The sequence below is a fragment of the Jatropha curcas genome, chromosome 2 (assembly GCF_041381405.1).
Source record: "Jatropha curcas cultivar XTBG-Jc1 chromosome 2, XTBG_Jcur_1.0, whole genome shotgun sequence".
NCBI lineage: Eukaryota > Viridiplantae > Streptophyta > Magnoliopsida > Malpighiales > Euphorbiaceae > Jatropha > Jatropha curcas.
This window is the reverse complement of record NC_143152.1, coordinates 6,015,505-6,038,945: the sequence shown is the minus strand read 5'-3', so window position 1 is coordinate 6,038,945 and position 23,441 is coordinate 6,015,505. Positions and strand designations below refer to the sequence as shown.

Sequence of the window (23,441 nt, the reverse complement as noted above, 5' to 3'; positions counted from 1 at the left end):
TGTTATTATTTAAACGATAATTAAGAGATTTGTTGTATAAATGTAAAATAAACAAGAGTCAAGTAAACAAAAATTGATTAAAAGAAATCAAGAAAGTAAAGCTACTAGGGATTTTGATTTCACTTAACTCTATCCAATTTATTTTATTAGTTCATTGATCAATTTAATTATTCAAGTAGGGGAAACAACCCAAAAATCACTAACAAGCTCTCCCGATGTATTGTTAGCTATTTTAACCCTGTCTAATTACCTATCTTCCAATAGCGCAATCAAACATGAATTAAATCATTAAGTTTTATGGTTTGTTTTGTGAATTCATAACCTAAGGTCATTAACTTATGAAAACCCCCCATGAGTCAAACCGTATAGCTTCCGCATCAAGTTATTATTCTCATGTGTTTTATTAACCTTTTCATATCAAAGATCCTTCTTCCGATAGTGATAATTGAAATAAATCAATCTAGGGGAAAATTCTGCCTAGAAGTATTAAGTTCATTAATAAATCATAACTTGAATAAGGAAAAATAAATCTAATTGCATAAATTGGAAAAGAGATTAAGCTACATCAAACCCCTAGTATAAGAATTTAGTTACACATAGTAATTAAATAAAACTCAATAATACTTGATAAATATTCCATAATCAATAAAGATAATGAAAGAAATAAACAAGATTAAGAGTTTAGAGATAAGAACTAGTGATAAATTGCTTGGATGGCTTCCTTGAAAACCTTGCACAACTCTTGAATACTTAACTTCTAAAAACAAACTATATACAAAGCTATAAAATGAGAGATGGGAGAAGAGATGTAGAGTATGCCAATCCCTTTTACAATGCATCCTTCCTCTCTTTATATAAACTTCTTGGGAGAGAACTTCTACATTGTTTAGGGAATAAATTCCACCTCAAGCCTTGAATTTCTCTTAATCATGTCTTCCATGTGCATAAATTAAGGCTTGATTTGTATGTGAAGAAAGTTGTCCAAGATTAGCTCCATAAATTGGTGAAGTTGGTTGACAACTTTTGACGAAGTTTAGGATTCCTTGCTTGGCACGGGCGTGCACTGTAGCACGGGCTGGGGCGTGCACTCCTCTGGAAGTCTGATGCAATAACAGCACGGGCGTGCTGATTAGCACGGGGCACTGTAGCAACACGGGGCACTGTAGCAGCACAGGCACTGTAGCATAGGCGTGCTTAATGAATTTTTACCTCATTTTCTTGCAAAACCCTGCATTTTTCCTCAAAATCAAGTGAGTTGTGTTTCAAGGAATCTTTTAGATAAAAACATATCAATATTACATAAAAACTAATTTAAATAAATTAAAAGTAATAGAAATTTTAATCAAAATTACAATAAAAATACTATAAAAATAACACTTATCAAAATTCCCCAAACTTAAACCATTGCTTGTCCTCAAGCAACAAACTAAAAACTAAGAAAGCTAGCTTAATATAGTAGGAAATAATTATTCACGAATTTAATAAATATCCAAATTATTAACATAAGAATAAATTGTATATATTTCCTATGTTAGTTATTTCTAGCCAAAATTAATATAACATATTCTTTTTATTAAACATGAGTAAGGAATATTTTTGTCTCCTTCTTTAGAATATTAGTTACTTGGGACACGTTTAGCCTACATGTAATATTTCTCATCTCAAGGCATTTTTAGGTAACCTACTTCTATTAAAGAAATTGGTTGCATTTTATGCTCCATACCACTTCTCATCTTTTTCTTCTTTTGTGGTTGCATTTTATGCTCCATACCACTTATATATTTATAGGAATATAAGTAATAAGTAGTTGCATTTTATGCTCCCTACTACTTTGTTTAAAATAAAACCTTCATCCTTTATTGATTTAAAACATACATGTAATATGGCTTTAGTGTCCCTTGTTTTATATTCAAGTTAGGATTCAAAATTTTCTAAACAATTGGTTAAATCAAAAAAGTACGTTAACAATATCAATTTGGTTAAAAACAATTAACTTTGGAAACATTATTAATTTATTCAAATGTTAACGATTTTAAGATAAATCATTAATTTTGCTCATAATTATTCCATCCATATTAAACTAATGAAATAAACAAACAAAATAAAAAATAAAAAAATAAAATAAAATTTTAACTAAAATTTTTCTTTCCCCAACTTAATCTAGCACATTGTCCCCAATGTGTGCAAAAATAAGATCAATTCCCCAAATTTATCATAATTCATCAAAACAAGGTATAAGAATAAAATAGAGTTGAGAACAACTTACCACCGTTGTATTGAAAAATACAATAATATTCAAGGAAGCAAGTGCATAGTTCCAATGCCTACATTCTAATAGTGAGAAAGGATTAAATACTACACAAAAATAAAAAGATATAACAACATAACACAATAATAATAATAATAATAATAATCATAATAATAATAATTATATAGGCATAATTGTTAAGAGAAACAAAATCTAATAAATAAATAAATAAATAAATAAATAATAAAAATGGAAAGGAAGCATGCACTGTAGCACGGGCACTGTAGCTGTAGCACGGGCACTATAGCACGGGCATGCTTTCTCCACTCCAAGAGTCAGAAGGTAGCACGGGCTCGGGCATGTACTGTAGCACGGGCGTGCCACTGTAGCACGGGGGTGCTGGCAGGGGGTGCTGTGTAGCACGGGGGTGTTGGATAGCACGACCTGGGGGGTGCTAGAGCCTGACTCTCTTTTTTTTTTTTTTTGGACCTGCAATATGAGTATAAAACATCAAAATAAAAGAAAATAATGGGCTAAGGATGGGAGAACAAAATGAAAAATATAGGTAAAAATAAAAATAAATAAAAGAAAATAACATAAAAATTTGCAAAGGAAGAGGAAGAAAATGATGGGTTGCCTCCCATTAGCGTTTTGTTTAAAGTCTTTAAACTCGACTTTTGAGAAGTTTATCAAATAACGGCATTCGCCCATAGTATGTATCATGTAGTATCACACATGGTTCTTGGTTGAAAATGCCCTCAAGATTGGCTAGGTTGAAAAAATTTATGCTCGTCATATCGACAACATCTTGCTTTGAATGAACTTGGGAAGAAACCTGCATTAGATCATGGAAAACACAGTTTATTAAATGTGGTATTATTGGAAAGAAAGGATCTTCTGGTGGTGTATATATAAAGACCATTGATGAGCTCAAATCAACTGTCTCAATTATTTCTTCATCCACCAATATTGCTTTTTGCTTATTTTCATTTAAACTCTCATCCAATGTCCCTTCCAGTTGTACCTCACATTTTTCATGGTCATTAATATTCATATCTGAAAACAAGAAATTGAGATTTAATTCGTCTTCAAAGGAGTTGCATTTTTCACATGTAGGCTGTACTTATTCTAAATATGCAATTTCCCATGAAGTTTCCTTAGAATTGCACTCCTCATTTCGATATTCATTAATTGCCATGGATATCAATTTTGCTGCTTGTACCTCCAAATTCTCTATTGCTGTTTGTTGGATTTTAAAATTCTCACGAGTTTCATTCATAAATTCAATGTGAGATTTAGTAAGGGCAGCAATCAAATCCTCCTCTAAATTCTTTTGCTTTTCTTCTTCATATTCAAAATTTTGAGGATATTGGTGATTCCAGCCCTGCAATGAATGATCCCAATGCCAACGGTAGTCAAAATCTGCCATATCATTTAACATGTAAAGTATATTTTCATAGCTGCTTTCCAGAAGGTGAATACCGGTTGCAGAAAATCCATTATCGACCCAACTCTTTGTCTCTTCATCTAGTCCACAATAGAATATGTAAGGGAGATATTTATTAGCAAAATTATGATAAGGACATTTTTCCAATAATTCATTAAATCTTGCCCAAGCTGCATAAAATGGCTCTAAATGTTGTTGAATAAAACTTGCGACTACTTGTTGATGAAACATCTCAAAATACTTCGCAAGAAAGATAAAAAAAAAAAAAAAATCGATAAAATAAAGAAAAACTACAAACAATATAAACAGATATTTCAATTAAACAAATAAAAACAAAATGTCTAAATTAATAACAAGATAATTCGTATTGATATTGGTATTGCCAATCCCCGGCAACGGCGCCAAAAACTTGACAGCTTATTTCGCAAGTGTACGAATCGCTACAAGTAATATATGATGAGTAAGATATCATTCTCACGAGGATTGTAAACCAAGTACCAAAATTGTGTTATCTTGTTATTATTTAAACAATAATTAAGAGATTTGTTGTATAAATGTAAAATAAACAAGAGTCAAGTAAACAAAAATTGATTAAAAGAAATCAAGAAAGTAAAGCTACTAGGAGTTTTGATTTCACTTAACTCTATCCAATTTATTTCATTAGTTCATTGATCAATTTAATTATTCAAGTAGGGGAAACAACCCAAAAATCACTAACAAGCTCTCCCGATGTATTGTTAGCTATTTTAACCCGGTCTAATTACCTATCTTCCAATAGCGCAATCAAACATGAATTAAATCATTAAGTTTTATGGTTTGTTTTGTGAATTCATAACCTAAGGTCATTAACTTATGAAAACCCCCCATGAGTCAAACCGTATAGCTTCCGCATCAAGTTATTATTCTCATGTGTTTTATTAACCTTTTCATATCAAAGATCCTTCTTCCGATAGTGATAATTGAAATAAATCAATCTAGGGGAAAATTCTGCCTAGAAGCATTAAGTTCATTAATAAATCATAACTTGAATAAGGAAAAATAAATCTAATTGCATAAATTGAAAAAGAGATTAAGCTACATCAAACCCCTAGTATAAGAATTTAGTTACACATAGTAATTAAATAAAACTCAATAATACTTGATAAATATTCCATAATCAATAAAGATAATGAAAGAAATAAACAAGATTAAGAGTTTAGAGATAAGAACTAGTGATAAATTGCTTGGATGGCTTCCTTGAAAACCTTGCACAACTCTTGAATACTTAACTTCTAAAAACAAACTATATACAAAGCTATAAAATGAGAGATGGGAGAAGAGATGTAGAGTATGCCAATCCCTTTTACAATGCATCCTTCCTCTCTTTATATAGACTTCTTGGGAGAGAACTTCTACATTGTTTAGGGAATAAATTCCACCTCAAGCCTTGAATTTCTCTTAATCATGTCTTCCATGTGCATAAATTAAGGCTTGATTTGTATGCGAAGAAAGTTGTCCAAGATTAGCTCCATAAATTGGTGAAGTTGGTTGACAACTTTTGACTAAGTTTAGGATTCCTTGCTTGGCACGGGCGTGCACTGTAGCACGGGCTGGGGCGTGCACTCCTCTGGAAGTCTAATGCGATAACAGCACGGGCGTGCTGATTAGCACGGGGCACTGTAGCAACACGGGGCAATGTAGTAGCACGGGCACTGTAGCATAGGCGTGCTTAATGAATTTTTACCTCATTTTCTTGCAAAACCCTGCATTTTTCCTCAAAATCAAGTGAGTTGTGTTTCAAGAAATTTTTTAGATAAAAACTTATCAATATTACATAAAAACTAATTTAAATAAATTAAAAGTAATAGAAATTTTAATCAAAATTATACATCAAATCTGATGCAAGACTTTGTAACATGTAGACTATTTCTTTGAATATGATGTTAAATTTTTTTTTCTTTCTCTTTAATAAGGATTTAATTAATAATTTTTCGATTAACGGGAAATCTAGTGGGCCGAAATATCGTTGTATGCTACATGGCAGGGGATAATCCTCCCTTTAAATAACATTCATCAAATTCGTATTTTGATACATCAGGATTATAATGATCAAATCACAGTATACCTCTCTAATTTAAAATCCAGTAATGCCTTAATCATTAGACATTAAACAAGCCAGGATATAGAAGTTATTCTTATTCCCTTACGCAGAGAAGGCCCTCCAATTTACAATAACAAGCACAAAATGAGTCCCAACCATTCAGTGCCTACTTCCATCACTAGAAGGTAAAAGATCAACCCATCTAATTAATGAGTTAATTAATTAATTAAAATTAATTGATAAAATAATTATACAGAGTTCTCATTATTCAGTTTTAATGGAGATCTCCACAGTTAAGAAGCGTTTTTTTTCTTCTTCTTCTTTATTTAGATTTTCAATGGTGACATCACCTTCTATGTCATGTACTTCTTTAGCTTGGTTGTAGTTATTTTTTAGCTAAGAAGGGTAAAGGTCATAATGCTGCAGTAGATTTTTTAGTTTAATTGTAGTTATTTTTATTACTTCTTTATTTGATGGTATGTGAATTTTTTTAGAATATTTTATATGTCTTTCTCATAGCTCAAAAGAAGAAGAGATTTTTCCTGATCAGGTTGTGTTATTTTTGTCATGTTTTGGTTTAATGAGGCTAACTAAGGGTATATCAGGAAAATCTATTGACTTAGGATAGATCTCTGAAAATGCACTTAAACTTTTGTTGCTGATGAAAAAAAAAAGTAATGCACATCTATTATCAATTTTGCAATAGCTATAATATTTATGTTTGTAGGTACATATTGTAACTGTTCAATCAAAATAATTTATCATCTATTACTAATAATTTGAGCTTTGAAATGGATTGTTATTAATTTACTATTATTTCATTAGAGTATTATATATTTTCTCTTTTCTGCACACAGATGATGTAGCTGCGGGCCGCCTTGTATACAATAAAAAAGAAATGATGAATCGTGCAATTTGATCTTTCAATTACAAATAAAAAATTGTGAAATTAGATTTTACTTCATAGCTAATGGATTGATTTGGATTTTTAATCTAATGCTGACTTTCTTTTCTTTTTTTTTTTTTTTTTTTTTTTTTTTTTTTGGCTTTTTCCTTTTTTTTCAATAGTGCTGACCATCTTCACATGGGCATAGCAGTAGTCATAATTTAGACTATATTTTTTTAATAGGCAATTTAATTATTTTATTAATTTTTGTAAATTCAGAAAAAATGTAACATCTTGACGTGTCTAAATTTAATTTAATATATATTTGGTAAACGAGTCTATCAACTATCAAGCATGCTCAACTTTAATAGAAAAACTTACTTATGTCAAGGCATAAATAGAATTTTGGATCAATTCAAATTGAATTACTCATTATATGAGTTTATTTGCCTTTAAGAATTAATTTAAAATTCAATAATTTTATATATTTAAATCAGGTTGAATTCGAGTAATGCGAAATCATATTTGGGTCGAGTAATCCTCAAGTATGCTAGCCATTTTAAGTTTCATTTGTTTCCGTAAAATAATTTATAGAAAAATATTTTTCATAATTTTCCGTTGTTTAGGGGCGTCAGAAAAATAAATCAATGGAAAATATTTTATTGGTTAAAAGAAAATGACTTTCCATTTTTAAAAGCGTAAATATTTTATAGGCTTTGACAAACTTATTATAACTAACATGAAAGCAATTGTGGTAAAAATGATATTGTATTCACCACTGCTATTTACATGAATAAAGGAATTGCTTTTATATACAAGAGATAGCTGGAAATCAGTTATAAGATTCCAGCTAAGCAAAACTAAGCAAAATATAATCTAACAACTCTAACAAATTTGTAACTAAATTATAACAATTTAGAACTAATGATAAATTAATCTTTTTTCTGCTGTTTGCATTTCTTTTCTTCTAATTTCTTTTGGTGCTGCAGCTATTGCTGCTATTGTTTACCGCTCCCCATCACCCTCAGCCACCATAATCAGTCATTTTAATATTTTTAACTAATTTTTAATATTACAACCAAATAATAGAAAATAAGTCATTTGAAAAATATTTTAAAGGGTAAGTTATTTTCCAGAAACAAATGGAGCATTAAATTTTATGTAGATTAAATCAAAAGTCAGTATATATTTTATTAATCTAATTCCAAACAATGCGCATAGTTATGATAATCTATTTTATTAATTATAATAGAACATATCTCTCCGAATCTAATTATTTATAGAACATATCTAATTATATATATATGTGATCTCATTTTGTGACAGAGAGTTAGGTGTTACAAATTAATCAAATATATTTTAGCAATCGCCTAGCATTCTTCCATCTGTCAAACCAGTTAGTTACTCTTTGTCTTTGTCTATAAAGCTGCAATTTACATAAAAAGCAAGATTCACAATTAAGAGCATATATTTCATTCTTTAGCTTGTTTATTTCAACAATTTCTGGGAAAGCATGACTTCTGATCTTTCAGTACCATTAATCACTAAAAGGTAAATTAACCAGCTCCTATTAACTATTTTTATTTTATTATTAGTATTTTGTTCTAAGAAGATGAAATATGTCTACACAGAGAGCACTATGAGGCATAGGTACAGACGGGCTAGAACGATTATTCTCAACTTAAATATAAATATGCACATAAAAGAATTGAAGTTTTCTTACTTTATAAATCTGATATAATAGTACAATTTATCAAAATTTGCAGGCTTGAAGGTAAGGTTGCATTAATAACTGGTGGAGCTAGTGGTATAGGGGAGTGTACGGCCAGGGTATTTGTAAAACATGGAGCCAAAGTATTGATTGCAGATATACAGGATGATCTTGGGAAGTCAATCTGCCAAGAATACAGCTCTCCCGAAACCATTTCTTATGTCCATTGCGATGTAAGTAGCGACTCTGATGTAAAAAATGCTGTGGATTTAGCTGTCTCTAGGTATGGAAAGCTCGATATAATGTTCAACAACGCTGGAATTTCTGGTACAATGGAACAAAGAATCTTGTCAACTGATAATCAAGATTTCAAGAAAGTGATTGATGTAAATGTGTTTGGTGCTTTCTTGGGCGCCAAACATGCAGCCAGGGTTATGATCCCAAACAAGAAAGGTTGTATATTATTTTCTGCAAGTGCAGTTTCTGTTTGTTGTGTAGAATCTCCACACGCATACACAACATCAAAACATGCAGTGGTAGGGCTTGCAAAGAACTTAAGTGTAGAACTAGGGCAATATGGGATTAGAGTTAATAGTATTTCACCTTTTGGTGTTGCAACTCCTATGCTAAGAAATGCTTTGGGAGGAGTGGTGGAGAAGAAAGAAGTTGAGGAAGCGGTTTCATCATCAGCTAACCTGAAAGAAGTGATATTGGAGCCTGAAGATATTGCCCATGCAGCTTTGTATCTTGCAAGTGACGAATCCAAGTATGTTAGTGGGATTAACTTAGTTGTTGATGGCGGCTATAGTCTTACTAATCCTTCATTTGCAATAGCGATGAAAAACTTGTCTTCTTAAGAAGATATTATGTAGTGATTATTAATAAATGTGTAGGTTCTTTTATCTACACTATCAAGGTCAAATCAGAAATCACCTCAAAATTTTAGAATTTTTTTTACTAATTATGTCAATTCTATCAGTAATTATTTCGTGTTAATTACTATTATCAAGCATCTTAATTTTACTTAGACATTTAGCAAACATTTAGACCCATTGACAAACATGGTACAAGACATAAAACATTCTTCTTTTTGGTTAATCAATTAGGTTAATTAAAGTTAGAACGACATAATTTAAAATTTCTAATTATTAAGAAAAAATTAATTTAAATTGATCACAGTTTTTTTTTTTTTTTTTTTTTTTTTTTTTTTTTTTTGTAAATCACTGGTATATCCAGACCTTATAACCAAGGACGTCTAATTCAGCTCGGGACTCGATCACAAATTATTTAATCAAATGCCAATTAATTATTTTTCCTTTGTATACAGACTACTGTGTGCGATATTTATGTATCTTTAAAAGGATATATATATAACCAAATTGTTGACAATTGGATATATATAACCAATATATATATATGTATCATAGGGGTTCAAAGAAGGAATCATTATATAAGGAGAAATGAAATGTGTACATCAAATCTGATGCAAGAATTTTTAACATGTAGACTATTTCTTTGAATGTGATGTTAAATAATATTTTTTTTCCTCCTTGATGAGGATTTAATTAATAATTTTTCGATGTACATCAAATTTGATGCAAAACTTTTTAACATGTAGATTATTTCTTTGAATATGATGTTAAATTTTTTTTTTTTTCTTCCTCTTTAATAAAGATTTAATTAATAATTTTTCGATTAACGGGGAATCTAGTGAGCCGAAATAACGTTGTATGCTACATAGCAGGGGATAATTCTCCCTTTAAATAACATTCATCAAATTCGTATTTTGATACATCAGGATTATAGTGATCAAATCACAGTATACCTCTCTAATTTAAAATCCAGTGATGCCTTAATCGTCAGACATTAAACAAGCCAGGATATAGAAGTTATTCTTATTCCCTTACGCAGAGAAGGCCCTCCAATTTACAATAACAAGCACAAAATGAGTTCCAACCATTCAGTGCCTACTTCCATCACTAGAAGGTAAAATATCAACCCATCTAATTAATGAGTTCATTAATTAATTAAAATTAATTTCTGGGTTTTTGCAGGCTTGAAGGGAAGGTAGCTCTGATAACTGGGGGCGCAAGTGGAATAGGGGAGGCCACTGCCAGGCTATTTGTTAAACATGGAGCTAAAGTCTTAATAGCAGATGTTCAAGATGATCTTGGAGACTCTTTTTGCCAAGAATTCACCTCTCATGAAGAATCTATTTCTTATGTCCATTGCGATGTAACTTGCGATTCTGACGTCAAAAATGCTGTCGATTCAGCCGTCTCCAGGTATCAACTGCATGAACCTCAAGTCACTATAGTCGACATAATTATTAATTTAATTTAAATTATTTCTGCTTTTTCCATTGCAGGTATGGAAAACTTGCTATCATGTTCAACAATGCTGGAATAGGAGGATGATTAGAAAATGAAATCTTGGGTTTTAGCAATGAAAATTTCAGGAAAGTCTTTGATGTAAATGTGTTTGGTGCTTTCCTAGGTGCCAAGCACGCTTCAAGAGTGATGATCCCAACTAAGAAAGGTTGTATACTATTTACTGCAAGTCTAGCTTCTGTTTCTTGCATGGGCCTTTCTGCTTCACATGCTTATGCAGCATCAAAACATGCAGCGGTGGGTCTTGCAAAGAATTTAAGCGGAGAGTTAGGTCAATATGGGATTAAGGTTAATTGTATTTCACCATTTCTTGTTGCTACTCCGATGGTAACAAATGGTTTGGAGAAGGACAAGTTGGAGGTTGAAGAGTTCATTTCATCTACAGGGATATTGAAAGAGGCGGTTCTTGAACCAGAAGATGTAGCACGGGCAGCTTTATATCTAGCCAGTGATGAATCCAAGTATGTGAGTGGAGTCAATTTAGTAGTTGATGGTGGTTATAGTCTTACTAATCCCTCTTTTGCAATCGCAATGAAGAGTCTATTTTCTTAAGAGAGTACATGATATTTTGAATAATTAGTCAAGATTCATGCTTAATGCTTACTAATAATTAATGAGAATTGATATTACATTTTCTTATGAATATTGAGGAAGAAGAATTCAAATTATTAGATCATCTATTCCTAAATCGACAGATGCATTATCATTAAATTAGAATGTTCAGCGACTTATATTTTATTTTGAAAACAATTTTTCAATTCAAATTACAATCGGTCAATTCTGAAGAAAATTCAATTTAAAAATCTTAAGTTCTAGATCAATTTGTTGCATTTTTGGAAGCTCCGTTTTCACGGGAAGATGCAAAACATGCAGTATGGTCTTGTGAAAGTTCTTGTGCACCTATACTTTTTTTTTATCAGAAAATAAAATTATTAGCAAAATCAATGAAATATACCTTAGTCAATAGACATCCAAATACACCCAAATCTATTTAAAAATGATAAGTGAAAAAACCTGGACAAGTTAAAAATAAAATACAAGTTTCTCTTGTTTACCTATACCTAATGGTTACAATTTTTTATTCATCAAAAATTTTGGAGATCTGATAGAAGATGACATCTACCGCATGGTTTAAGAGTTCTATAAGTTTACCAGGTAGAATTAATTCTACTTTTGTGACTTTGATACCAAAAGTATATTCTTCTTTGTCCTTAAAGGATTATCAACCTATTTCTCTTGTGGGAAGTTTATAAAAGATAGTGGCTAAACAATTGGCAAATAACTTTAATTTGCTGATAAAAAAAAAAAAAAAAAAACAAGTATAAAATTATACTCACACACTAATGTATAGCTTTGTGATAATTGCATATATAATTTAATAATAAATCTAGATTTGAATCTCTCTTTCAATACTAAAAAAAATATAAAATAATACTCGACCAAGAGAATAGAAATATAATTCAATAAGAATATTCAAATAATGTATAAATATTTGTGTATGTGTGAAGCATGATATAAAGTTATTCGCAATCAAAACTCTAAAATGGGGGGAAATTATAGCATAGTTTGGGACAAAAATATTATGTTAATCCATACACTTTGAATGTATAAATAAATAGATACAAAACCTATATAAACTGGCGTCGCCCACACTTTAACCAAAGACCTTCAGCGTGTTAGACTGACGTGATAACCAACTATAGCACGACACCATAACAAAGGATGGTACGGTCATGACATAAGCCAAATTGTATTCAAGCACTCAGCAAACCATATATACAGTCTTCTTTCAAAAAAAAAAAAAAAAAAAAAACCATACATACAGTTCAGAAAGGATTCTATTCATTGCTAATTATCAATAGTTAGAAACGGATATAACAAATACATCGAATATTGAAATCTTATTCAGAATATAGCAACTAACCTTATTGAAATTATATATATGTAGAAATATGTCTAACTATTAGTTTAATTGGAAAATTGTTAACTATTAGTGTAGATAATTGGTTATGATAATAATGATGACTTCTTTAAGGTAAATATCCAATTTCTTTGAAGTTAATTGTTGTTTGTTACAATTTTGTTTGCTTCATTTGAAGCATTCTAAATTCTAATTATGCGTTAATTGCATTTTGTGATTTTGTTTGGAGCCAATTTGATTGCTTGAACAAGATAATGTTTGGGGTCAAAATTTCGTATAACAATTATTTTGTAAGAGCCAAACTTAGCAACTTAGGCTTCTAATCAAGCGGGCATCCCATTCTTCATGGTGGATAGTAATCATTAACAAAAAAATATATATATATTGTCTACGTGTTATATATGGAAATGGTTTTACTATTCATAATGAGTTTTTTTCCCTTACAGTATATGCAATAAAAAATATGTAAATTATTTTAAATTATGCAAATAAATAGGTTGAAACAAATTCAATATTAATCTTAATATTTTACTAATAAAAATTGCAATCACAGCATATGGTTGCAAAAATTATATATAATTAGAATATTGGTAGTGACTAGATTTTGATTACGACAACTTATTTATTAGTTGCTTATAGTCAGTACTTTTGGTTGCAATTTAATAAGAACAAAAATTATAAATTTTCAATTGCAAACGGTGTTAAAAAATATGGTCGGCAGTTGCAATTATAAAAAACACGGTGTTACAGTTTTAGTCAAATTATTTTATTGGATTAACTTTTTATATGAATAAAAATTCGTTCACTTTGTTCATGTTTAGGGAAAACTTTTGAATTAGTTATTAATGTTTAATTGTATCCGTATTAATTGCATTAATTATACAGTTCGGTAACATATCTAGAACACTTTTTATAAAACGTTAAATATTAATAATTTTTAACTTTTAACATTCAGCTTTTAATTAATATTTTTTAACAATTATATCTATTTTTTTTCCTCTGAATTCAGCTAATTAAATAATTAATTTTTTTATTATTTTAAATTAAATAGCTGATTAAAATAATTATTTTCATAGAATAATTTTAATATATAAACAGCTACCACATGATAACTAATAACTACTATAATTGTTAAAACAGCTAATATTGTGAACAGACCCTAAATATAAGTAGGTGATTTGTGTAAATTTAAGCTTGATTGGTCAGATAGATAATAGTAGGTCCAGTTACTTACGTTTGTGTTTATTTATTCTTAAAATTGTGCCACATGAGGTAAGTGGTGACCGGTGTTATGGGCTTTCCTGAACTCATAAGCTTGGATAAAAATTAAAATGAGGAAAATGATCAAATTTGGACAGCTAGTCTTTGTTGTCTTATTCTCATTAAAATAAACATACGGATACTGTATACATTAGTTGTAATATCTTATTATCTGTTTTATATTTAAATATTGGAATCTTTATCTATAATCACATGCAATATTCAATTTGTTTAAGACAAAATTAATATTTTTTTAAAAAAATCTTATATATTTCTGGAATTGGATACAGAGTGGACTTTAAAGTTGTATCAACAAAAAGCCAGCTATATATGTATATTTATTGTTAAAATCGATATAAACGTGTCATAATATCATTAAATGATCTGTTTAATGAGTTATATTATTTCATAGCAGAGCAGTAATATCATTGTTTCCTGTAGAATAGCCTACCTTTCATGACTCAAGTCCAGTTAGCTAATTATTTTGTCTATATAGATGCAATTAGTTTACGCAGAAAGCACGATCCATAGTTAAGCCCATAGATTTCATTCTTACAGGTGCTTTTGCTTTCATCAATTTCTGGGAAAACATGAGTTCTGATCTCTCAGCAACATCAATCACCAAAAGGTAAATTGACTAAACTCTTTTTATTTCTTTATTTCTTTATTATTATTATTATTATTATTTGTATTTTCTTACTAAGAAAGTGAAATTTGTCTATCCAGTTGAACTGGGATGCATAGGTATAGTAAAATTGACAACTAATATATAATATATCGAAATAATATTATAATATATCAAAAATTTGTAGACTTGAAGGGAAGGTTGCATTGGTAACTGGTGGAGCTAGTGGCATAGGGGAGTGTACGGTCAGGCTATTTGTAAAACATGCAGCCAAAGTACTGATTGCAGATGTACAAGATGATCTTGGGCTGTCGCTCTGCCAAGAATTCGGCTCTCCGGAAACCATTTCTTATGTCCATTGTGATGTCAGTAACGACTTAGATGTCAAAAACGCTGTGGATTTGGCCGTCTCCAGGTATGGAAAGCTCGATATAATGTTCAACAATGCTGGAATTTCTGGTAACCCAGACCCCAGAATCCTATCAACTGACAATCAAGACTTCAAGAAAGTTGTTGATGTAAACGCGTTTGGTGCATTCGTGGGCGCTAAACATGCAGCCAGGGTCATGATCCCAAACAAGAAAGGTTGTATATTATTTACTTCAAGTTTAGCTGCTGTTACTTGTTCCGGTTCTCCACATGCATACACAGCATCAAAGCATGCAGTGGTTGGGCTTGCAAAGAATTTAGCTATAGAATTAGGGCAATATGGAATTAGGGTTAATAGTATTTCACCATTTGCTGTTGCAACTCCTTTGCTAAGAAGTGCTTTTGGAAAGGGGAAGAAAGAAGCTGAGGAAGCGGTTTCATCAGTAGCGACACTGAAAGAAGTAATATTGGAACTGAGGATATCGCAAATGCGGCTTTGTATCTTGCAAGTGATGAATCCAAGTATGTTAGTGGGATTAACTTAGTGGTTGATGGAGGTTTTAGCCTTACCAATCCTTCGTTTGCCATAGCAATGCAGAGCTTGTTTTCTTAAGGTTGAGAAATCTAGCACAAGACATTATGCACTGGTTATGAATAAATTTCTACAGTACTTGTTTTATTCTTTTAAAAAGTTCTTTAAGAGAGGTCCACCTCTATTGTGTGGTCTACAAAGTTTTTTGGGATAATGAACCTCTCAATAAATTAAAAAATATATATATATCTAATGGTGCATTTAAATGGACAAAAAAATATGCATACCAAAATTGTTATAGTCCAGTCGTAAGTGTATATACGATTTGGCAATAGTTCCAGGTTCAAATCTCTTTCCAAAACTCAAAAAAGGAAAAGGAGAAAAAAAAAAAAACACTCTTAGTGATTTTTCATTATTGCTAATAAAAGACAAATAAATAAGAAATCATATTAAGTTACCATTTTATTATAATTATAGCTTAACTAGTATATATATATATATATATATATATATATATATATATATATATATATATATATATATATATATATATATATATATATATATATATATGTACGAGTGTTTAATTTCCCTCCGGAAAAAAAATTCAAAACCATCTATTGATGAAACCAATCCATTCATGTGCTTAATTGGAAAAACAAAAATCAGTAAACAAGTTCGATAACTTAGGCGATTTGAGAAATTAGAGACGGAAATCTTAATTTTGTCTACATTTGGCTCCCTTGGCTCTTTTGTCATCAAGCGGGTAAATATTGAAACTTTAGGATTGGGTTTTCAGTATTACTATGTTGAGAAAAATAAGATTCTATAATAAATAAGTAAACTAATTCTAGTTTTAGATCGGGGTTGTCGCCGTTTATCAGCAGTAACCCTACTTATCTCCTACTATATCTTCCGCTTCACTTTCTTTTGCTTTTAATTTTTTTTTTCTTATAATAAATTCAGATTTGTTTTCGTATAACAGATTTGTCTTTTTCGTTTTATTATGATTAATTGTTTCCATATTTGATTTTTTTTTTTTGCTCCTTCTTTGTGAGGGTAGTCCATTAATGTGAGGGTTTATTACTAAACAAAACTATAATATTTGATTTTATTTAGTTAAAAATTTTAAATTTTAATTTGCAGGTGTAAATCTTCGATCAACGGAGCATAGTAGTGTGGCATGTTCCTCTATTGATGCCATTGACACATAGCGGCGGAAACTCATTTATATTCGTTATATGTTTCAACGTATTGGATAAGCAATCTCATTATGAAGATCCAGAAGAGTTATTATTTTGACGTCCAAATCAATTAATGAGTTAGTTGTTGGTATGAAAATTTATATCTTTTATCAAAATCAACTCCGCGAAAAGATCTAATATTATATTTTTTTAGTTTTAGTTTCATTATTTAAAAAGATATGAATTCTTTTGTTTCATTATAAGATAATTGAACTCTATTAACTAGTAAAGTTCTAAGTCTAGTCCTTTTGCTTATTTGTAATTCTTGATATTATTATTAATGTATTACATTTTCAACAAAAGAAATAAATTTATTGACTAGATAATAATTATAAGTTTAATTACAAAAGTAAATCTTGAATATCAAGTGATACATAATAATTGAGAGAAAATGTCCATTATAAAATATTGAAATAAACGATTTGTTTAAAAAGATTTGACATAATAACATGCGATGCTATTTAACGCTTTGGTATTATACATTTAGTGTGTGGGTTTAACATTCATCAAAAGTATTTTGAAAAAAAAAAAAGTCAATATTCAAATCGAACCGGAGTTGAACCCTGTAAACCTGGCCAAACTTGCACGAATTTTGTTGAGTATGTAGCATCAAGATCAATCTAATTAGGCATGGCCGGTTCATTAAACTGCCGATTTCGGTTCACAGAACCGACGATTTAAAATTTTTAAAATGTTGAATCTGAACCGGCCCTTGAATCGCCAGTTCCGGTCCAGTTTCGGTTCTGGCTAGTTCCGGTGCGATTCCGATGAACCGACGGTTCCGATCACGGTTTCCGGCGATATATGTTTTTTTTAATTTTAATTAGTTCTAACGTTACATCTTTCTTTCGAAAATATTAATATGAATTTAAAAAATATTGATAAATTTTATTTTAAATAAATTTTAAAATGATCATACTCATATAAGAATAAAATTAATTAATTTTACAAAATAATCAAATAAATTATCACTTTATTTTGTTTAAATGTTATTAATTAAATAAATTATAAGAAAATTTTGAAAAATGCTTCAAAAGGATGTAATTTTAAACTTAGTAAACAATCTAAAAGGGTAAAAAAAAAAGTTAAAAACAATATAAGTTTAGACTAAATATTTCTCTCTTTTTTTACCATTTTACTTTTAAATTTTTAACTTTTAAAGTAAAGTGTATTTAAAAAAAAAAATCTTTAGTAAAGTATGTCATGTAGTAAAATATTATTGAGATATTTAGAAATATATAAAATAGACTAAGTGATTATTATTTTAAAATAAAAATAAAAAATTTTCGATTCGAACTGAATTGGAACCACTGGTTCGAGGCAGATTCAAGTTCAAATTTTAACATTCACATGAACCTTAATCGGTCATTGAACCACCGGTTCCGGTTCAAAATTTTAAACCGATGATTTCATTCCGGTTCTGATTCATCTACAGTACAGTTTGATTTCGATTCGATTCTGGTTTAAAATGAACCCGTGGCCATGCCTAATCCTAATATGATTGAATTAAATAACCTAAGTTTTTCATTGATTTAAATAATAAAGTAAATAGCACAATGGAATGTTGCTAGAAGGTATAAAGTAGTGTAAGGTTGATGCTAATTCTGTATCTCTAGGAAACAACACGAGTTCAGTTCAAAGGATCCTCACATAGGTGCAAGAAAATAATAAAACGGATTCACTCTATAACCAGTAGTGGATCTAGAATTTTTTTTTTTTTCCGAAATCAATATATAATTTTTTGAACAAGGAAGAGTAAAAACATAAATAAATTGATTTTGTGGATTAATTTAAATAAATATATATATTAAAAGTTCTAAAAAAAAAGTCAATTGATCACTCTTTTTATAAAGTAGATCCACTACTCTCTATGATATATTAGGGCCAGTAAGATATTCATAAAGGGTGAAGCTAGATGTCCAAAGTTTTTCAAAATTTTTGGGGTCAAATGCAGTGGTGTTCCTGGTGGGTGCATGTTACACGTTAAGAAAAGGGCGTCAATTGACCCTCTTTTTTATAATTTTTTAAATATTTATATATTTTTTAAAATTAAGCTGTCATAAAATTAAAATAAACTCTTTTCATAATAATTTATTATACATTGATCATGAAAAATTTTTTTCTAGATCCGCCATTGGTCAAGAGATTTTAAATGAGAGGTCTCTCACTTTCTATATTAGTCAATCAAATTACATTGAATTAGCTACTTTGGTGGTTAATTTGAACACCAATGAGTTAAAAAAAAAAGTATTCTAATAACAGTACATTCGAAATGACTCATACTGATTTTTATATCATTTTTTCATAAAATAATAAAATAAACCAGCAAACATTACTTCAATTATTTTTAAAAATTTTCATGTCAAAATATTGTTATAAAATAAAAAGGAATATTATATTTTGTTAAGTGATCTACCAAGAATTTTCCATGCTCCACTAGCGGATCGCGACAAAAACCGTCTTTGTTTTTTTTCTTTGCTTTCTTTTGTTTTTGTTTTTATTTATTTATTTATTTATTGACCTTTTCAACGTCAATTAGGAGAAGTTTGAAAATTAGTAGTCAAATGTTAGGACTACAAGGCATGATTAGCAGACACCAACATGAGAAAATTTGTATCGCATGGTGATGATATGATATGTGTATTAATCGATAAGACAAGAAAATCATAACCTACAGACTATTGTTTAATTAAGCTTTGGATTAGATTTTTTTTTGAGTATTATAAAAAAGAGAGATTCAAACATGAATTTTTTTACTAAATTATATTTATATTTATCATTAGATTCTGTCTTATGTACAAATTTTATCAATTTATTATTATGTTATTGATTAGAAAACATTAAGATATTGATTTTTCAACGTAATTAACAATTGTTGCCCAGTCAAAGTGAAGCATATGCCAAAACAATCATCCTAACGGTGGGAGGGAGTATATGGCAAAAGAGTTGAGATAGACATTTAGCATTTGGATTAGACTTGCTTATATCTAATATATAAATTCAATTATATATAAAATCAACGAAAATATAAATTTTTAAAAATTATTGCTACTTTATTTTTTTATATGCAAAATATTAATTTGATGTTTTATTAACACAACTTTTCAAATAATAATTTTCATATTTTTCAACTAACTAATAAATATTTAATTGATATAATTTTGTAAATTTAAGCATTTAAATTGAAATATTTAACGCATTATACATATAATTTTATAAATTGATGTGTTTAATATGTATAAATTTTTTCGCAAATAAAAATAGAAAATTTATGCATTTGGGTAATTATTAATCAAAATATTTTATCTATATATGATCGTTTTCTGTGGTAATGTCTATCTTCCACGCAGAATTAGTCAAGTTAGCTAATTATTCTTTTTCTATAAAGGAGCACTTTTACATAGAATCCAATTGAGCGCATAGATTTCATTCTTAGAGGAGGTTATAATTTTATCAATTTCTGGGAAAAAAAATGAGTTCTGATCTTTCAGTAGCATTAACCACTAAAAGGTAAATTGACTATCTCAATAAACTCTTTTTATTTCTAGTTTTTTTTGGTTCCTAAGAGGGTGAAAAATGTCTAATCAAAGTGCACTAAGAGGCAAAAATACAGCAGGAACGACGCGATTGTTCTCAAAAAATTTGACATATAGTGTTCGTACTTTATAGCTCTGATATAATGTTATAATTTATCAAAATTTGCAGACTTGAAGGAAAGGTTGCTCTGATAACCGGTGGAGCTAGCGGCATAGGGGAGTGCACGGCCAGGCTATTTGTAAAACATGGAGCCAAAGTTCTGATTGCAGATGTAAAAGACGATCTTGGGCTGTCACTTTGCCAAGAATTCAGCTCTCCCGAAACCATTTCTTATGTCCACTGCGATGTAAGTAGCGACTCTGATGTCAAAAAGGCTGTGGATTTGGCCGTCTCCAGATATGGAAAGCTCGATATTATGTACAACAACGCTGGAATTGTTGGTATTCCAGACCCAAGAATCTTGTCAACTGAAAACGAAGATTTCAAGAAAGTCTTTGATGTAAATTTATTTGGTTCTTTCTTGGGTGCCAAGCATGCAGCCAGGGTTATGATCCCAAACAAGAAAGGTTGCATATTATTTACTGCAAGCTTAGTTTCTGTTTCTTGTTTAGATGCTGCATATGCATACACAGCATCAAAACATGCAGTGGTAGGGCTTGCAAAGAACTTATGTATAGAATTGGGGCAATATGGGATTCGGGTTAATAGTATTTCACCATTTGGTGTTGCAACTCCTTTGCTAATAAGTGGCCTTGGGATGAAGGAGAAGAAAGAAGCTGAGGAAGTGATTTCATCAATAGCTACACTGAAAGAAGTGATATTGGAACCTGAAGATATTGCTAATGCAGCTTTGTTTCTTGCAAGTGATGAATCCAAATATGTTAGTGGAATTAACTTAGTGGTTGATGGAGGTTTTAGCCTTACTAATCCTTCATTTGCAGTAGCGATGAAAAACTTGTCTTCTTAAGATTGAGAATCTCGCTTAGGATATGTACTACTACTTATAAACAGATTTCTACAGCTCTTGTTCTATATGCTCTTTTGATATATATATATATATATATATATATATATATAAGGGTCAAATCACTCAAATATCCTGAACTCTTTTTTTTTATTAATTATGTCAGTTCTATCAGTAAATTTGATGAGTGTTAATGATTATCATCACGCGTCTTAGTTTTATTTAGAGATTTGCGAATCTCATTTAGACTCGTTGAAACAACATTGCAATAAGACGTTTTTTAAATTTTCCTTTTCTTTTTTTGTTAATTAATTAGGAATAGGATAGTCAACTTACAACTTGATAAGTTAAGATAGAATTAATTTAAAATTAATCACAAAATTAATTAATCAATACCAATTTAAACTTATACAGTATTAAATATATGCACACCAAAGTATAATTTACTAATAAGTGTATATATAATCTGGTAATAGATTTAGGTTCGGATTCTCTTATCCCAATACTAAAAAAAAAAAAAAGTATAATTAATTAATTAATTTAATAATCAATTTAGTACTAAGTATAATTCACTAATTGGGAATTTGCTATAACCCAGTGGTAAGACTCCCCTCCCCCGCCACTTTTGCAATGGCTCTATGTACCCCTCCCTCGTTGGTGTATCTATATATATTTATATTTATAATTAATTAATCAAGATAAACTTTATGAATTAAAATGTTAATAGAAATCATAAGTTAAGACTTTATAGTTTAAAAGAAGCTATTATGAATGAAATGATCAATATATTAAGGATTACGTTTTTTCTTTTTTTAAACAAAGGACCCCATAATTAATTTTGAGAATAGAAGTTCTCATATATATAATTTGAATATAACTCAAGAACTAATTTATTTTTTCTTTGTTTTCTTAACCAAATCTGAAGGGGTGTTTTAATAATTTATACTAAAGGATCGCATAAAAAATAAAAGAACGGATCGAAATAATATGTGTTCAAAGGATCAGAGCATTTTCTTTTTCTAAAAAGAAAATCTAAAACATTATATGTATGTCAGTAAATGCTTTGAAGACTGCAGCTAGAAAAGAACGAAATAGAAGTCAAAATGTATACATCAAACCTAACGCATGAATTTTCTAACATGTAAACTATTCCTTATTTGAAATATAACTTTAACTATATTATTGTCCCTCTTTGATAAGAATCTAATGTTTTCTCACTAAATAATATATTCATATTTGAATTTTCTTTTTAATACTGAAAATAAATAAATAAATAACACTAATTAAGTGTTGTTTCCTTTCTAATTTAAGATCCAATGGTGCCTTAATTGTCAAACATCAAATAAGCAATTACAATAACAAGCACAATATTCAATGTGGAACCACATACTTTTACAAGGCCAATATGGAATTGAGGTTAATTGCATTTCCCCATTTGTTGTTGCTACTTAGATGGTAACTGATAGAATATAAACAGGGGCGGAGGGAGGCGAACTGGGGGGAGCCCGAGCCCCCCACCCAAACTCCAAAATTTTTTTAAAATTTTCTCTATAATTTTAGTACAAAAAATTTGTCTTCACTTTGGTCCCCTTAATTTTTGAAAAATTTATTTTAGCCTCCCCAAATTTTAAAGTCTAATTCTGCCCTAAAATTATAAGGGCTTGTCTATGAAATTTTGAATAATTAGTGACAGATTCATGCTTAATGCTTACTGATAATGCCATGTACGCTCTTGTTTCCTAATGAATATTGAAGAGGACCTTAGTTTGAAGATTTATCATTATCATTAAATTGTACATGTGAATCCAGTTTTTGGCCATTTAGAGTTTTAGTTTGAAGATAATTATTGAGTGGACAATGTGCATGCATCCAATATACTCGTACGTATGTGTCTTAATTGATGAAATTGTCAGACAAAAACGACATGTCATACTTTTTTTTTTCCTTGTTTTGAATATGAAGGACAAAAAGATTTGAATTTAGCTCTCAACCCATGTGGTATTCATTATTAAGATAAGCTTGAAAGTGCCGATTGCTGCTGTAAAAATAGAGAGTTTACTGAATAAGGTTTAGTATTGATATTGGAGATGTATATATACGCGATTTACAGAAAATGTATAATTAAGAATAAGAATTCTAAAACTGATAGAATTTACAGCTAGCTTATAGATATCTAACAAGCAAACAGATAAGGAAAACAATATAGTTGTACATGAGATAAATATAA

General features: G+C 29.7%; 2 protein-coding genes and 2 pseudogenes across 3 annotated transcripts; all 4 read left to right on the top strand.

The window, feature by feature from the left end:
- The first annotated feature begins 8,024 nt into the window (after nt 1-8,024).
- Nucleotides 8,025-9,321, top strand: LOC149498125 (short chain aldehyde dehydrogenase 1-like). Its single transcript, XM_089718034.1, has 2 exons — nt 8,025-8,212; nt 8,428-9,321. Exons 1-2 carry the CDS (start codon nt 8,175-8,177, stop codon nt 9,227-9,229), a joined length of 840 nt encoding a protein of 279 aa, XP_089574160.1. The 5' UTR covers nt 8,025-8,174; the 3' UTR covers nt 9,230-9,321.
- Nucleotides 9,322-10,317: 996 nt separating this feature from the next.
- LOC149498124 (short chain aldehyde dehydrogenase 1-like) lies at nt 10,318-11,314 on the top strand (annotated as a pseudogene).
- A 3,062-nt stretch (nt 11,315-14,376) lies between these two features.
- Nucleotides 14,377-15,628, top strand: LOC149498123 (short chain aldehyde dehydrogenase 1-like; annotated as a pseudogene). The gene is made up of 2 exons (XR_016319690.1): nt 14,377-14,571; nt 14,756-15,628. The product of XR_016319690.1 is annotated as a short chain aldehyde dehydrogenase 1-like (transcript).
- A 4,437-nt stretch (nt 15,629-20,065) lies between these two features.
- Nucleotides 20,066-21,282, top strand: LOC149498122 (short chain aldehyde dehydrogenase 1-like). The gene is made up of 2 exons (XM_089718279.1): nt 20,066-20,223; nt 20,419-21,282. Exons 1-2 carry the CDS (start codon nt 20,186-20,188, stop codon nt 21,215-21,217), a joined length of 837 nt encoding a protein of 278 aa, XP_089574405.1. The 5' UTR covers nt 20,066-20,185; the 3' UTR covers nt 21,218-21,282.
- Nucleotides 21,283-23,441: the final 2,159 nt, after the last annotated feature.

What these genes read in the sequence shown, in the direction of transcription:
- LOC149498125 (XM_089718034.1), top strand. Translation starts at nt 8,175, where the DNA reads ATGACTTCTGATCTTTCAGTACCATTAATCACTAAAAG. An exon ending in GTACCATTAATCACTAAAAG is followed by an intron (nt 8,213 to 8,427) that starts GTAAATTAACCA and finishes CAAAATTTGCAG; the next exon opens with GCTTGAAGGTAAGGTTGCAT.
- LOC149498122 (XM_089718279.1), top strand. Translation starts at nt 20,186, where the DNA reads ATGAGTTCTGATCTTTCAGTAGCATTAACCACTAAAAG. An exon ending in GTAGCATTAACCACTAAAAG is followed by an intron (nt 20,224 to 20,418) that starts GTAAATTGACTA and finishes CAAAATTTGCAG; the next exon opens with ACTTGAAGGAAAGGTTGCTC.